Genomic DNA, 17,900 nt, shown 5'->3' on the forward strand with positions numbered 1-17,900 from the left:
TCTGTGTCTTTACGTGTGGCAATTATTTCTTGTGTCACCATTGCCCAGTCTCACTCCACTGCTAGTTGATGATGGTCTCTATGCGCAATTCACAACACATTCCTGCGGAGGGAGCTGGTAGGAACGTTGGGTTGCTCGGTCAATGGCCAGGGTCAACGGCGGCGTGGTGTATTCCGCAAATATGCCCGACTGTGAGGGCGGGCACAAGCCGGCGTGAGTAGGTTAAACGTTGAGTTTTATAAGGGCACCACGGGGTGACCAACCCCTCCCCACCCAGCCCTACCCCTCCCACCCAGCCCCTCCCCACCCAGCCCCTCCACACCCTCCCCACCCAGCCCCTCCGCACCCTCCCCTCCCTACCCAGCCCCACCCTCCCCACCCCTCCACACCCAGCCCCTCCCTGCACGACGGACACAATAATCACCTGTGGGCTGGTGTAACCAGGAGGTTCCTACCAGTAAAAATCGTTCTTACAGTCAATTCATTCGCACCTTCCAAACGATGGAGCACTCTCACTCCCTTCTTGCCTGTAGCCACGTGTTCCACCACTGCACTCGACATGCCCCGAGCCTTAACCCTCCATCAATGATCATAGCCACCCCCCCCTCTCCCAGTCATGCCTTAGCTAGGCCTCGGAACGTTAAATTAGCCAATCCACAGCCATCAACAACAAGCAATAAATTATATAATACCCTCGGTATTAGCACCATTGTTGTAGTGCAGGGCTATTGCGAAGAGGCGCTATGTTTAACACGTGGATATAGTATAGCAGTACAGAGTGACGTTGCATTGCCAACTAAGTATTTTTCTCATTTTGACCATGACATTTAGGGAACCATTAACGTCCACTGCTAAGTAAACGGCGCACATTTTAGGGTTAATACAGCCGCAGTAATAAGCAGGGCGGCCTGGAGCAGGTTCTAACCGCGAACCTCTGCCACAAGCGGCAAACGCGCTATCGTTGGGCTGGGTCACCGCCCGTACAACTTTCACGGTTCGAACCATTGAGCAATACCACGGCCATAACCTTTGCTATGCACCTTTTCGCGAGTCATGATCCTAAACCATCACCCCATGCCATGTCCCCAGCCATGCCCCAATCCATCCCAGCCATGCCTCCATCCATGCCCCAAACCATCACTCCAAGCCATGCCCCAATCCATCCAAGCCATGCCCCCATCCATGCCCCAAACCATCACTCCAAGCCATGCCTCCATCCATGCCCCCAGCCATGCCCCCAAACCATCACCCCTCGCCATGCCCCCATCCATGCCGCCAACTATGCCCCCAAACCATCACCCCAAGCCATGCCTCCATCCATGCCCCCAGCCATGCCCCCAAACCATCACCCCTCGCCATGCCCCCATCCATGCCCCCAACCATGCCCCCAAACCATCACCCCAAGCCATGCCTCCATCCATGCCCCCAACCATCACCCCAGCCATGCCCCCAAACCATCACCCCAACCATGTTCCCATTCATGCCCCCAAACCATCACCCCAAGCCATGCCCCCATCCATGCCCCCAAACCATCACCCCAACAATCACCCCAAACCATGCCTCCATCCATGCCCCCAACCATGCCCCCAACCATCACCCAAAGCCATGCCTCCATCCATGCCCCCAACCATGCCCCAAACCACCCCATCCGTGCCCCAAAACATCACCCCAGCCATGCCCCCAACCATGCCACCAACCATCATGCCATCCATGCCCCCAACCATCACCCCAGCCATGTTCCCATCCATGCCCCCAAACTTCACCCCAACCATCACCCCATCCATTTCCCCAAACCATCACCCCAACCATGCCCCCATCCATGCCCCCAAACCATCACCCCAGCCATGCTCTTTGTCATATGCCCTCAAAGCGTACCGCCAGCCATGCCACAAGCCGGCAGACCTCTTCCTATTCCGGCAGATCTCGTCCGCAAACCTCTTCCCATTCCGGCGGACGTCTTCTCATTCTGGAAGACGTCTTCTAATTCCGGAAGATGCCTTCTAATCCCGGAAGACGTCTTCTAATCCTGGAAGACGTCTTCTACAGAAGACATCTTCTAATCCTGGAAGACGTCTTCTACGGAAGATGTCTTCTAATTCCGGAAAATGCCTTCTAATCCCGGAAGACGTCTTCTAATCCCGGAAGACGTCTTCTAATCCCGGAAGATGTCTTCTAATTCCGGAAGATGCCTTCTAATCCCGGAAGACGTCTTCTAATCCCGGAAGACGTCTTCTAATCCCGGAAGATGTCTTCTAATTCCGGAAGACGTCTTCTAATCCCGGAAGACGTCTTCTAATCCCGGAAGACGTCTTCTAATCCCGGAAGATGTCTTCTAATTCCGGAAGATGTCTTCTAATCCCGGAAGACGTCTTCCATGTGACAGCGTCCAAGTTTATTCCAGAAGAAGCCGGGCTACAGTCCACACGCGTTCCTACGTCCTGCGCGGTATGGACTCTGTTTCGTCGCGTTTGTCTACGATTATGTGAAGGTGTCCCTGGCCCTCCCCTAGGTCGACTCGACCACCTCAAACGAGTTACCCGGGTGTGGCGTATAAAACGTCGCCGCTCGGGAGAGACAAAGGCGGCCGGGCGTGGTGCTGGCTACCCACAACCCCCCGCTCGCTTGTCGGCCTTCGTAGGTGCTGCCCGCTCACAGCACTTGGCCCGACAGTCTGATTTAAGGGAGGATCTTCTTGGTTCTTTCGGTAAAGTCACGTAGAAGGGAAGTAATAAAATAATAAAAACAAAACGTAATAAAATAATATAATTCTCACGACGTTTTTTTTTCATTCTTCACCTGAGGACGGCTGCTTGCGTTGTGGCCGAAACGTCGTGAGAATTTATTATTTTATTACGTTTTGTTTTTATTATTTTATTACTTCCCTTCTACGTGACTTTACCGAAAGAACCAAGAAGATGAATCCCTGCAGTCACGAAAGCTTTAAATCGAAATTTAAGGGAGGATCTTCGTCTTTTATACTCAATATATGATGTTAACCATCGTGTGTGCGCTAACTCGCGTTGCCTAGGCCGAGCTGACGCCTACAACCTAAACGTTGACGACAACAAGCCGAGCCCGATAGAATGATGGCTTTAATCTAAGTTGTCTTGTGCTTGGTTCTTTCGGTAAAATCACGTAGAAGGGAAATAATAAAATAATAAAAAACATAAAATAATTCTCACGACGTTTCATCACCTGAGGACGGCTGCTTGCGTTGTGGCCGAAACGTCGTGAGAATTATTTTATTATGTTTTATTTTTATTAATTTATTATTTCCCTTCTACGTGACTTTACCGAAAGAACCAAGAAGATGAATCCCTGCAGTCACGAAAGCTTTAAATATCATTATTTTATTATGTTTTATTTTTATTATTGTATTACTTCCCTTCTACGTGACTTTACCGAAAGAACCAAGAAGATGAATCCCTGCAGTCACGAAAGCTTTAAATCGAAATCTAAGTTGTCTTGTGCTTGTTGTTTTTGTTTGATTTGCATCCCACTGGGATTTTTTCACAGCGTTGGTGCTTTTTTCTGGAAGACTTTACAGTTTTTTTTCCTGGATTTTTCTGTTTGCGCAGTCACTTTAAGATTTCGATTTAAAGCTCTTCCAACCCAGCTTAAATATACGCTCCAAGCGTGGTGGTGTTTCATTCAGACGCTGTCTCCCTGACAGACCTGGTCTTCACCTGAGGACGGCTGCTTGCGTTGTGGCCGAAACGTCGTGAGAATTATTTTATAATGTTTTATTTTTATTATTTTATTATTTCTCTTCTACGTGACTTTACCGAAAGAACCAAGAAGATGAATCACTTTAAGATGTTTTCTTGTTCATGTTTTTGGTTTGTTGCGGTTGCACCCGATTCAAGAGCCGAATGGCTCACAGGGCTATACCTAATAAATGAAACTGATACTTAACACCCAGCTTACCCTCCCCAGCTACTCCCTAACAACCAACGCTTTAGGCAAGGGGTGGGGAACCTTTTTTCTGCCAAGGGCCATTTGGATATTTATAACATTCGCGGGGCCATACAAAATTATCAACTTAAAAATTTGCCCATTATATTTGGTCAAACATTTAATTCACTCACCCCCTAATGCGATGGCTCGAACTGCTTCTCTTTGGTGAGGCGTGTGATGTCAGCTGGTATTGATGATGTTGCTGCTACTCGCAACTGCTTTTCCAGGTTTGCTCCTAGATTTGTTGAATTTCGAGTCCCGCCTGCGGTTGCCTTGGCAGGGCCAGAGACCAAATGATTTCGCGGGCCTCACACGGCCCGCAGGCCGGACGTCCCCCGCCCCTGCTTTAGGCCCACCACCCTACCTCTTAACACGGCCTATCCGTCAGCCCTGACTCCCTACGTCGCTTTACCCCACGGCTGACCGCTCTGCTCATCCCCCGCTCAGGAGGCCTGCCCCACTCTCAGAGGACCCCCCCCAGCCATGTCGCAGCGGTGGGCCGTGCGCGCCGGCGACCAGGCCCTGCTCTTGTGGGCCGCGCCCGTACCGCCCGAGGCAGTGGCGGAGGCCGTCGAGGAGCTCCGGTCAGCGGTGGGGCCTCGGGGGGCCGTGGCCGTGGAGAACGTGGACATGCTGGCCCAGTGTGAGCAAGCCGACGCACACCAGACCGGGGGGGTGTCCTGTGCTGCGTATATCGAGACCAGGAGAAAGATTTCCACCCCCCGACCCAAACGCCGTGTAGCCTGAAAAAGCGGGTGGGCGATGTGGAACCATCGCCGCTTGGGAGACAACATTGGAGGCTGAGTCTACCTAGGGGAGACCCAGGACTGGTTCGGTTAATAGTCACCGGTGTTTGCCGTCAGCGGGAAACCAAACTCTAGTCGCCGGGTTCGTAGCGCAGCGTGCTAACCACTACACTACCCAGTTTAACACGTAGGCTTTCGCGACCAACAGGTCTGGCTATTGCCTGATGAAGCTAGTTGTAATTACTTGCGAAACGTCGTACTCAGATTTTAAATGTTGTGGCTTGGCTCTCCAACACACCGGTGTGCTGTACTCGTGACGGATTGGCACGTTCTGTTTACGTGACAACCCTTACTATTTACGCAATCTAACCCAAAAAACCTCTTATCCACTACACTACTACTTCCCATACGTATATATACTCTCACACGCATACACACATAGTACAGTATCAAGGTGCTATCATGGCCAAAGATGTTGATGCCACTAACCCTTCAAAAAGTGTTATACCGTCAGCCAGATCTCTACTGCACAGCTCATATGCTGCCTTCAAGATCTGCCCTGACAGTATCCCATTACCTGGCCTTGGACTCGCATAGAGATCCATAGACTCACACCGAGACCTATAGATCTGCTCTCCCACCATCTGCTCATAGGCCTCCTCTTACTTACCCCCTTGGGGATTGTCTGTCACGGCAATTGGCCCTGATTTTCACAAACACACTCGAACACATACCCCACCACACACAGTATCGATAATAAACCCTTAGTAGAAAGTCTTAAAGACATGCATGCATTGGCCGTTTTAAATACAACTGTACGTACCCGCAAGTGAACGTAGTACATGTGGGGAAAAAGTCACGAGCAACTGCAGACATACTCTTTGTTATGAGAAATGAGCTGTTCACCGGGTGAAGTCAATGGCCTGACTGCAGATCACAAGCGTCTGATTGGCGCTTGCGACGTTTCGGCCACAACGCAAACAGCCGTCCTAGGGGGGGGAGACCAGGTCGGGGAGACAGCGTCTGAATGAAGCAACTGCAGACATACTCTTTGTTATGACCTGAGGACGGCTGCTTGCATTGTGGCCGAAACGTCGTGAGAATTATTTTATTATGTTTTATTTTTATTATTTTATTATTTCCCTTCTACGTGACTTTACCGAAAGAACCAAGAAGATGAATCTCTACAGTCACGAAAGCTTTAAATCGAACTTTTTAGTTATTTTCATTTATTATTATTTTATTATTATTTTTTTACCTACGTGACTTTACCGAAAAACCTAAGAGTATGTCCCTGCAGTCACGAAAGCTTCAAATCGAAAAATTCTGTGACAGTTGCGAGTTCGCAAAGCAGAGCTGCTGATGAGCCCTGGGCTGGCGGTGTCTCACGAAGCTCCGTTGTCTCCCTCGTCTCCCTGCGTAGCGGGACATGAGGCGTCGCGGTTTGACGTGGCACTGGCCGGGGTGCTGCCGGGCTCTGTGCTGGTGCACGGGGAGGAGACGCTGGCGGAACTGGCCAGGGTCCTCAAGCCTGGGGGGACGCTGCAGCTGGCGCAGCCGATAGCGACGCGCGGTAACACACGCGCTGCCACGACCACTCGGGCACCGCCATCACCGCCACCCTCACCATTAAGGCATCGTTACCGGAAATGATTTTGACGCGCAGTAACGCACGCGCTGCCACGACCACCCACCCACCGCAACCATCACCGCCATCCTCACCATTAAGGCATCGTTACCAGAAATTATAGCAGCGTGCGGTAACGTACGTGCTGCCACGACCACCCACGCACCACAACCACCACCGGCACACTCACTGTTAAGGCATCGTTACCAGAAATGATTTCGACACGCGGTAACGGACACGCTTCCACGACCATCCACGCACCACCCTCAGCACCACAACGTTGTAGCCATCATCACCACCACCATCCTTGTCATCACCGGTAAGCCATCATCACGAGCAACAACAACAACCACATTACATCTTCTTGGTTCTTTCGGTAAAGTCACGTAGAAGGGAAATAATAAAATAAATATAACATAATAAAATTTCATTCTCACGACGTTTCGGCCACAACACAAGCACTGTCTTTCCGACAGCCCTGTTCTTCACCTGAGGACGGCTGCTTGTGTTGTGGCCGAAACGTCGTGATAATTTTATTTTATTATGTTTTATTTTTATTATTTATTATTATTTCCCTTCTACTGTATGTGACTTTACCGAAAGAACCAAGAAGATGAATCCCTGCAGTCACGAAAGCTTTGAATCGAAATTTAACCAGTTATACAGAGCCTTTCAAGATCAAGATCCCACAAATCACTTCGCAGTCTAATATGAATAATATAACTAATTAGAAATAACAGTAAGTTACATAAATGCATCAATCAAGAGATTCAAATAAGATAGATAAAAAGCTCCCCTTTCACCAACCCATGCCGACAGGCGTGGTGAAGTATGACCAAACAATTCCTGTGACCGACACAGCTGGAGGAGGCCTTCTTCCAGCGCGAGAGTTGACACATTGTTGCAAACTAAGCTGAGCGTCGCTCACTGTGTGGCCTGCATGGCCTTCCCCTCCATCCACAGACGGCGTAGCGGCTGTGCGGACCGCCACTCGGCTGGCCTCTGCTCTCAAGCTCGCGGGACTGGTGGACGTGTCGGAGGTCAGTGCTTTCACTCCTCGCAGAGTCTCGGCTGACCAATCCCCATCTAAGACGTCCACTCACGGGGCCCGCGTCTCGCTGGGCGTGCGTCTCTTGCCCAGGTCGCCTCTGAGCTGCTGTCCGCCGAGGATGTGAAGGCGGCGATGGAGCTGCTGACCCCTGACCTCTCGGGGTCGCTGCTGCGTGGCCGTGTGACGGCACGCAAGCCGCAGTTCGAGGTCGGTTCGAGTTCTCGGCTCACGCTGGGCGCAGGCACGCGCGCTGGTACGAACCCCGCGCCCATCGGTGAGACCTACACATTCATTCTTTGGTTCTTTCGGTAAAGTGACGTGTGAAGATAAAATAATAAATTAAATTAAAAACTAGCATGCGACGTTTCGATTGCAACACAAGCAATCGTCATCAGGTACAAATTAAATAGAAACACAAATCTAGTATACTTAGAAATGTAATGTAATACAACAGAGAGTCGGATAACATAACAGTCAACACCCTCTCTGTTGTATTACATTACATTTCTAAGTATACTAGATTTGTGTTTATATTTAATTTATACCTGATGACGATTGCTTGTGTTGCAATCGAAACGTCGTATGCTAGTATTTAATTTAATTTATTATTTTATCTTTATACGTCACTTTACCGAAAGAACCAAAGAATAATTCCTGCAGTCACGAAAGCTCCAAATTAAGACCTACACATCCCAGGGTGGGGCCTCCTCAGTCGTATTTCCCCCACAGCGAGCCACATGACAAAGCGAGCGCATGCTGGCAGGCCACGTGGTGTCGTAGTGTCGCGTGTAGAAACTTCATGACATCACGCGGAGTGGTAATGTATGGGACCACTAATCTGCATCGCTTGGGGTTCTTGGCTTGATCTTTTCTCACTTTCATGTCCCAAACCTGAATGTCTTTGCAGCTTTCTCATCTGTTAGCTCTCGTTTTTCTTACATCACGTGGTAATGCACCGCTTAAAGTTTCTACTCGCATTGCTCAAATGGGATGAAACATAGCATTCAACGCCCACTCACTGCAAAAACCTGGCAGGACGCTTTCTTGGGTAAACGAGTGAAATACTCATAATAATAATAACTGGGTCACGTGATTTTGTGAGTATGTGTTTTTGTGTGTGTGTGTCCATGTGTGTGACATGTCCGTGTGTGTGTGGTCTGTTGCCTGCTGTGAAGACAAGCCAAGCAAGGTCGACCCCAAAGCAGCAGCTGTGTGGGCTCTCTCTGCAAACGACATGGGCGACGATGACATTGTAAGGCAGATACTGACGTGTAAATAGCGACTAAGATCCCCTGTGCACTGGCATGAAGACGATTAACATAACACAATAATTTTCGATTTAAAGCTTTCGTGACTGCAGGGATTAATCTTCTTGGTTCTTTCGGTAAAGTCACGTAGAAGGTAAATAATAAAATAATAAAAGACATCTGTCTGAAGACAGACCTGGTCTTCACCTGAGGACGGCTGCTTGCGTTGTGGCCGAAACGTCGTGAGAATTATTTTATAATGTTTTATTTGTATTATTTTATTATTTCCCTTCTATGTGACTTTACCGAAAGAACCAAGAAGATAACACAATAAGTTATGTTAATCCTCTTCCTCGTGTGGCTGATGTTCACGGACAGCAACGGCCATAATCTGACATTGAGGAGGTTAATGAGTCAGACGATTGCTTCAGGAGTAGCGGAAGTGGTCCATTGGTGTGATGGAGCCTCGTTCATAGTTGTGAATTTGGCATGAAGTCATTATATATTTTATGGTTTTGCTTTGGGTGGTGACCATGTTCTCCGCACACTGACAGTAGAGATTTTAATGGTAGGAACGAAGTGAACCAGCCTACAATAGATTATAACGTCCGTCCGTCCGATGTCCGATTAGGTGTAGCAACATCGCCCCCTACTGCAAACACTTGGCAGGACCCTACAAAAACCTTTACACTCAGTGAGGCTTTCCTGGCTAAACAAGTGTAACATTCCCTTATAATTCCCTGAGATAGTTTTTAATTAAAACATTTAAATTCAAAATTAACTCACAGCGGCCTAAAGCCTACAGCTAGGCCTAAAGCCTAGAATTAGGCCTCAAACTCTCCCTTCGTATCGTACCCCCGCCATTTCATTTTATTATAGCCATTCATTTGTTCGTTCCTACCAGCCCACCCCGCAGGGACCTGTTTATTTTCCTGTTTGTGCATCATCGTCGAGTATCTGCTGATACCATGGTTTGTGTGCGGATGCGGTTCAGGCTTTGTGGCCCCATGACCATCATGCAATTTCGAAGCCAGGGATCTTCCCCGTCAATTCTTTCACGTGGAGGCGTTTGTGACTTCCATTTGGCTTTACGAGCTTCATGTGAAGTGTCGAAGTCATGCTGGCAGGATGTCACGGAACAGACCCAGGTTTTATGGGTTAAAATGATTGGCAGATGCACCACCTGTATGTATGCAAGTACGTTGAACTTCTTTCGCACCGTACATAGACAACCATGCTAATCGGAGGTGCGGGGGAAGGACAACAAACCAAACACGAAAATAAGTTATAACCACCAGCCTCCTTCACAAGCCTCATCCAACACACTGTTCAGATTTCCACCACTTACGTTGGCCATGCTTTTGTGTGTGCCGCACACAAGACAAATACAAAGATCCCCCCCATAGCCTTAAAAGACTCTTGGGGCAAGTGCTGTTACCGAGCACCTATGAAGGCCGACACGGCACACGAGGGGGTGGGTGGCCAGCACCACATCTGGCCGCCTTAGTCTCCCCAGTGCTGATGTTTATACATCACACCAGATACTCATTAGAGGCTGAGTCGACCTAGGGGGGGGCCCAGGACCGGTTAAGATAATCCTCACTGGAGTTGGCTGTGAGCAGGACTCGAACTCGGGATGCCGGGTTCGTAGCGCAGCGCGCTAACCACTGGGCCACCGCTCCTCACACGCACAGGCCACTCGCTGTCACACACGCGTGTGTGTCCCGTGCACCTCGCTGCGTCCTCATGTCCCCGTGCGTCGCGCCCACAGGAGCTCATCGACTCAGATCAGCTGCTGGAGGAGGAGGATCTGAGGCGGCCGGATCCCTCGGAGCTCAAGGCGCCGAGCTGCGGGCCCGGCAAGAAGCGAGCGTGCAAGAACTGGTGACGCAAGCACGCATGGGGAGGGCGAAGGGATGCACATTACATGGCTAATACGCTTCAGTCTCATGAACAGAAGTACGTGTCTGCAGCCTTTTTGTCAACCCACTGCCGTGTGAATTGTTCCTGGCAATCTTCACCGGCAACACAAACAGCTCTGGGCAACTGTCGCAACTCGGCATGGCGATGGCAGAGGGCAATGGAGTTGTGTGGTGCAACGAATGTGACAATCGGCTGCGATCTGAGTGGAAGTTCCTATCCCATTCGCCTACTAGGGGGAGCAGCGATCAGATTTGTCCACACTCGGGCGGCTATATTTTCACGATGGGGAAGATCTTCTTGGTTCTTTCGGTAAAGTCACGTAGAATGGAAATAATAAAATAATACAAATAAAACATAATAAAATTATATGCAAATTATTTTGTCAAGGCGCTCTTCCCCCCTCCATCCCAGCTTAAATAGACGCTCCAAGCCTGGGGTGTGTCATTCAGACTCTGTCTTCTCGACAGACCTGTTCTCCACCTGAGGACGGCTGCTTGCGTTGTGGCCGAAATGTCGTGAGAATTATTTTATTATGTTTTATTTTTATTATTTTATTATTTCCATTCTACGTGACTTTACCGAAAGAACCAAGAAGATGAATCCCTGCAGTCACGAAAGCTTTAAATCGAAATTTAATGGGGAAGATGTTGCGGCAACCGTTGCCAGTGATGATTGCCGGCTGAAGATTCCTATTCAATTGCCCCCCCGTGTACCGTTGAATTTAGTTAATCCAATGCCGACTGATAAATCCAAGCACGTTTTTTTTATTTTACCAGGTAAAGCCCACAGAGCTATTTGCTCTATTTCAGAAACGACCTGGCCACAAATGATAGCTCAACGAAGTGCCTTATCAAGTGGAAATGTATAGCAGCCATATACTCTCAAGCGCATGTTTCCAAATGTGGAGGGAAAAACCCGAGGACCCGGATAAAAATCCACGTGACCAGGCGGAGAACACGCAAACTCCAAATATACAGGAGTCCGGGTCGGGTGGAAACCCACGACCTCCTGCACACCAGGCGAGGGAGATAACATGTAGACTAGCGAGGAGGCTGTCGACCGTCGACTAAGCTTCGCCGCAGCTGTCACGCACAATCTTGCCTGCCCGCGCATGTCACACCGTGAGCGTGCGCGCAAAGTCTTCGTGTCATTCTCGAATGTGACCACAAGCGCTGGCGCCGCTGTCTGTGTCCCCCCCCGTCCCCCCGCAACCGACAGCTCGTGTGGCCTGGCTGAGGAGTTGGAGCAGGAGGCGACCAAACAGAAGCCGGCGCTGCCCAAGTCGTCCTGTGGCAGCGTACGTGAGCACCAACTGCTGGCATTTCCACACACACGATGTGGCGCAATCACATCTCACACACACGCTGCGTTGCGCAGCCACGTCACACACACACTGCATCGCACGGTCACGTCACGCATACACAGTGTCGCGCAGTCAGGTCACACAGCATAGAGCAGTCACGTCGCACACACACACAGCATCGTGCAGTCACGTCAGTCAAGTTACACACACAGTGTCGCGCAGTCACGTCAGTCAAGTTACACACACAGTGTCGCGCAGTCACGTCAGTCAAGTTACACACACAGTGTCGCGCAGTCACGTCACACAGCATAGTGCCAATCACGTCACACACATTGTCGCGCGCTGGCAGCAGACACACACAACATCGCATGGCAATATCATGTTTGTGACCCAGGTTACATCCTGGCCGCATTGTACTGTGACAGCGCACACGTACACACCGTCTTGTACATTCATGTTACACACCCACGTACACACAGATGCATCGCGACACCGAGTTGCGACAAGTTGCGAGGGAGCGAATTGTCTCGATAATTTTCCCCACCCCCCCCCCCCCCACGTGGGTGTGCAGTGCTACCTGGGCGATGCCTTCAGGTGTGCAGGCTGCCCCTACCTGGGCATGCCGCCCTTCAAGCCCGGAGAGAAGGTGTCACTCTCCACTCGCCAGCTCACGCCGGACGTCTGACCCGTCTCCCAGGCTCGGCCACCAACCACTTCATCTACCTTGCGACTGACTGCCTCGCCCTCTCTCCGTCAAAGAAATATGTCAACTGATTTGCTGCAGCGTCTTGAGAGCGTGGTCGATATTTAAACGCGATGAGATTCCAAATCGAATTTCATCAAGTCGCAAAGAGATCCATAGACCAGCACAGAGACTCATAGAATTACGTAGAGGCTTGCATAGAGACCTACAGGCTCCTTGTCCCTAGTGTGATATAAGTCTGGGTTGAGCATTTTTTTTTCTCTCGCTGCGGACATCTTTAGGAGTTGCATTGGCTAGTAAAAACTTCTCTCTTCTAAACTAAACTATTTTTACGTTACCAGGTTTAGAGTATTTGGCTGCGGTACATTTCCACATGATAGGTCGCTTTGTTGAGCTATCATTTGTGGCTTCTGAAAAAGAGCTACATGGCTCTGTGGGCCTCACCTGGTAAAATAAAACAGTTTAGGTAAGCCCACTGAGCGATACAGCTCTTTTTACAGGTAGGAACAACAGTTCCACACTGCCCACCAGGGATTATTTGTCTGTCGTGCATAGCCACGCCCTCGATTTGTATTTCATAGAGCGCTTCGGGCGGGCTCAGCACCACGTGACGCGCCGCCCCACGCAGCTTGCGCCGCGTGACACGGATCGCACGAATGCGCCGTCCAACCAAGTTCCTACCTGCCCACTCCGAAGGAACGTGTTTTAGACATGACCCAGCCACAAATGATAGCTCAACGAAGTTGCTCATCACGTCGAAGTTTATCACAGCCAAACGCTGAATATGACCAACTCTTATCAAATGTTCACCAATTCCGTCCAGCGTAATCACGTTTGGACGCGAATATAATTGCACATTGTGTTGTTAATAGACCCAGCCGTGTTTCCTACCCCAGCTCCCGGCTATGCACCGGGGTTCCCCAAATGCCGGTCCCCACGCAAACGCCTTGGAAAATATTATCGAGTTCACCAGATCGGCGAATATTTCGAATGCAAGTTATTTCGTTACAAGGCCCGACGCTCGCTACATACTTTGCACGTCATGTAAAAAGTGCCGACTCAAATAAAATAGAAATCTTGAATGCGTGTGTTTGTGCATGTTTGTGGCTCGTACGGGTGAGTGGTGAATTCTAGATTTGAAGATTTCGTGACTGCAATGATCCTTACTCTTTGGTTCTTTCGGTAAAGTCACGCAAGTGAAAATAATAACATAAAATAAAAAAAATGAAAACTACTAAATTAAATCACGTTTCGGGCGCAACACAAGCGTCCTTCATCAGGTGGAGACCACCACAGCGAAAACAATCTCTCAAGTATGCCAAAGAGATGGTTGTAACAAGGGATTACCCTATATAGCTGGGGGGGGGGGGCAGGGTGAGTGTGGGGGCGGGGAGAGCGGCAAGGATGTTCCTAGAGTTCGAACTAAAGCTGTGCTAGTACGTTGGCTGGGGGGGGGGGTGGCAAATCTGCACAATCGAAACACTACACGTCAAATTTCCGATTGATAGTAGTGATAGTATGAATATAAACTGTAAGGCAGCTAAGGTTTAACTTGGTGGCGCAGTGACTGGTGTACTTGGCCACAAACCTGGCCCCCTGAGTTCGATTCCTGCTCAGGCCTAACGGTGGTGACGCATCTCTGAACTAGTTCTGGGCCTTCCCTAGATCGACTTGACCTTAAATTAGTACCTGGTCAGACAAAGGCGGCCGGATACCGAGGTGGACCAACTTTAGTTGCCTCGTACCAACCCTCGCCTGTGTTAACTGTGAGGTGATGTAAGGTGGTTGCAAGTATAGTTCAGGTTAAGTTTGTGCGGAAGAGATGTGTGAAGGGGATAAAATGACAAACAATACGTAGAATTATGTTATATTCTTGGTTCTTTCGGTAAAGTCACGTGTTTATGTGATGATTGCTTGTGTTGCAATCGAAACGTGAGAATTTTATTTTATATTTTTTATTTTATTGTTTCCCTTCTACGTGACTTTACCGAAAGAACCAAGAATATGAATCCCTGCAGTCACGAAAGCTTTAAATCAAAATAGAATTATGTTATTACGCTTTGCTACCCCAAAAAAAGCCCCACGGAGTCGCGTTACGTTATTTCAGGATGATCCTGCCAAGTTTGTTTTTTGCAGTCGGGGGCGATGATTGCTATGAGTTGAATTCCCGTGCCCAATTATCGCCCCAATGGGATTCGAGAAGGGCTCTCAAGAGATGGTTCGGCTCAAAGGGGCTTTCAATCGTTGGAAATTCCTGGTTGTCTCGTTTAACCCCCTTTGCTCTCTGTAGCCGGTGTCAGCTCGCCGGTGATGCATTGTGCACTCCGCTAATAGATTCAGGTAGCGAGAAATTTTTAAAAATACTTATTTAATAGAAAGCAATGACATACCTGTCAACCCATATGGTTTAGGGGGCGTCCATAAATAACGTCATGCACCTGGGGGGGGGGGGGTCAGACATTTGTGACGATGTGTGACGAGGGGGGGGGGGGTTGAGAAATGTGACGTCACATCAAAATGCGCAACTTTAAATAAATATAGACAACACGTTCTACTTAATTAAATAGACTTTTTAATAAATGTTTTCTCCTACAACATCAGAGTGCAGCGCCACATTAAATACGCACTACAATGACAATAGTTTAAAGAGATTTGAAGCATGTTTTATTTTGGGGGGGGGGGGGCAGAGCCTTGTGACGTCATATTTGAGGGGGGGGGGTCTGACTTATTATGACGCCGTGTGACGAGGGGGGGGGGTAAAAAATTGCACAAAATCGCGTGACGTCATTTATGGACGGCCCCTTACCCCGTATTCTTGTACAGGAAAATTGAGCTTTCAGGTCCATACGGCGTACAGCCGTTTCAAGACTGCCAAAAATGTTGTCTATTTGTGTTTCTCCCTTGTGATGGGACTTTGCAGGATGAACGTTGAGATGTAGAAGGGGCGCCGGGTGACCAGTAAGGTCTGAATTTGTCTGTAAACAGATTGTCCTGCGGAGGGAGCTGGTAGGAACGTTGGGTTGCTCGGTCAATGGCCTGCAGGGTCAACGGCGGCGTGGTGTATTCCGCAAATATGGCCGACTGTGAGGGCGGGCACAAGCCGGCGTGAGTAGGTTAAACGTTGAGTTTTATAAGGGCACCACGGGGTGACCAGCCCCTCCCCACCCAGCCCCTCCCTCCCCACCCAGCCCTTCCCCACCCAGCCCCTCCCCACCTTCCCCACCCAGCCCCTCCCCACCCAGCCCCTCCCCACCCTCCCCACCCAGCCCCTCCCCACCCTTCCCTCCCCACCCAGCCCCTCCCTCTCCACCCAGCCCCTCCCTGCACGACGGACAGACGGACACAATAATCCTCTGTGGGTTGGTGGAACCAGTGGGTTCCTACCAGTATAGGGGAGGGCACTGATAAGGAGTTGACAGCTAAGAATAAAGTTTTGCTGTTTCACAACCACCTCGCCCCACGTGGTGCTCAGCTGTTGTGTAGTCTACCACTTCTCCGGAGGACGAAACACAAACGCAGTCTCTCTTATTGCCCGGGTTAACACGTAGGCTTTCGTGACCAATATCCATAATAGGGTTTTTTTTTGGGGGGGAGGGGGGTTAGATCGCGTAAGGAGCCGTCCATAAATGACGTCACGCAATTTTAAACGATTTTTTGCGTCGGACCCCCCCCCCTCAAATATGACGTCACACAGCTCTGCCCCCTCCCTAGGTGCGTGACGTCATTTATGGACGGCCCCTTACTCGTCTCCGAAATATGTTTTTGTTGTCTATTGATCCGGCCCTGTCTACCTCTACCCCCTCGCAAGGATTCGCGATGAGAGCGAGACTTTTGACTTTTTAAACAACGTTTATATTACCGCCAGCCGCAACAACACTGGAGGCGATTTCGATACGAAATACACAAAGTCACCAGCAAACAAATGAAAATAAACGCTACAAATCCACTAAATGCACCGCGCACAACACGAAAGAAAAGTCACGTGGTGGTAGTCATCGCGCACGCCACGGTGACGAGCGAGCGCTTCAGAAGGTGAACACCACGAGGGTGCCGCCCACGCTGGTACAGAGAGGGGCTTGTCCGGCTCCGTTCGAAGAAGACGTGCACATGATAGAGAGCGGACAGGGTGAACCGGCGACGCGTCCGAGTTTACTGAACAAACCGAACGTTATATGGGACTATCGTTTTTAATGGCAAAAGAACGGATACGAAACAAACATGAAAACAGATGTATGTTAATAGCTTCAAAAAGTCAAAAGTCTCCACTTTCTCGCCATCGTTGTCAACACACGCCTGGAATCTTATCCAGGTGGTCTCCAGAGCCCGGAGGCACATTTCTTGTGGTTATTGTTTGCAAATTCTCAGAAGTGTTAACATGTTTTGTAAGCACCCTGTATACACACACACAGCGTTGCAGTACACGAGGACGTCCGCCATCTTGCTCAGGGAGAGGCCTCCATGGTTGTTATGGTAACGCGAAGTTTCCCCCTGAGCAAGATGGCCGTCAGTGCACACCGCGTGCTCGTTGTTGTCCCGTGTGGGGGGGAGGGGGGGCGGCGACGGGCTTGCCTAACGCGTGTAGCAAATGTAATCGCTCGTCATCACCTGACTCACCCACAAAGACAAAGATCTCCCTGGTAGCCTGTAGCAAACTGGGGGGGCAAGTGCCGTGAGCAAACAGCACCTATGAAGGCCGGCAACCACGCCCCCGGCCGCCTTTGTCTCCCCAGTGGCGACATTTACACATCGCAACGGGTTACTTATTTGAGGCCGAGTCGACCTAGGGGAAGGTCCCCAGAACCGGTTCAGACAATCGTCACCGGGTGTTGGCTGTGAGCGGGAATCGAACCGGTTTGGGCATAGCGCTAACCGCTGCACCACCGCTCCCCCAACAACAACAACAAACGCCATTCGCCACGAAGTGGCGGTGACGTCACCACGACGCTTGTGCCAGGCCATGTGCACCTTGAGGCCACGTGAAGTGTCGAACGCCCTTTGGCAGGAGGTCACGGGGCAGACCCAGCAGGTGCCACGGGTCGACTGACTGAGATGACCGAGATGACTGGCTGATGCACCACCTGTGCCCCCTACTGTACCAACTTGCTGTGCTTTAGCCACCCGGCGCTCCGCTCGTTGTTGTGAGCGTCGCTCCTCCGCTTTCCATTGTTTTTGGAGCGCGACTGTCTCCAACTGCCCAGTAGCGTCCTTCACGAGCCTCCTCCACAGAGGCCGATCTTGACACCGCTGGTACCAGTCATCGGCAAGTCCACTCAGCTCCACGTCCTCCTGTACCACATCACTCCATCTCTTCTCTAGCCCGTGCCGCGCCCGTTTAGCCCCCTC

The 17,900-nt window shown here is 50.2% G+C and overlaps 1 protein-coding gene across 3 annotated transcripts; it reads left to right on the forward strand.

Annotated features, from left to right (window-relative positions):
• The first annotated feature begins 2,315 nt into the window (after positions 1 to 2,315).
• On the forward strand, positions 2,316 to 13,639 carry CIAPIN1 (cytokine induced apoptosis inhibitor 1). Of its 3 annotated transcripts, none has more exons than XM_078619574.1 (9): positions 2,316 to 2,445; positions 4,405 to 4,600; positions 6,127 to 6,276; positions 7,294 to 7,370; positions 7,472 to 7,655; positions 8,557 to 8,633; positions 10,400 to 10,512; positions 11,770 to 11,848; positions 12,426 to 13,639. In XM_078619574.1, exons 1-9 carry the CDS (start codon positions 2,326 to 2,328, stop codon positions 12,537 to 12,539), a joined length of 1,110 nt encoding a protein of 369 aa, XP_078475700.1. In that variant the 5' UTR covers positions 2,316 to 2,325; the 3' UTR covers positions 12,540 to 13,639. The 3 variants fall into 3 exon arrangements, with proteins under 3 accessions (XP_078475700.1, XP_078475701.1, XP_078475702.1); XM_078619575.1 differs by having other exon boundaries at positions 7,472 to 7,634; XM_078619576.1 differs by lacking the exon at positions 4,405 to 4,600.
• The last annotated feature ends 4,261 nt before the right edge of the window (positions 13,640 to 17,900 follow it).

The sequence above is a fragment of the Lampetra planeri genome, chromosome 63 (assembly GCF_965212315.1).
Source record: "Lampetra planeri chromosome 63, kcLamPlan1.2.h2, whole genome shotgun sequence".
In the NCBI taxonomy this organism is placed as follows: domain Eukaryota; kingdom Metazoa; phylum Chordata; class Hyperoartia; order Petromyzontiformes; family Petromyzontidae; genus Lampetra; species Lampetra planeri.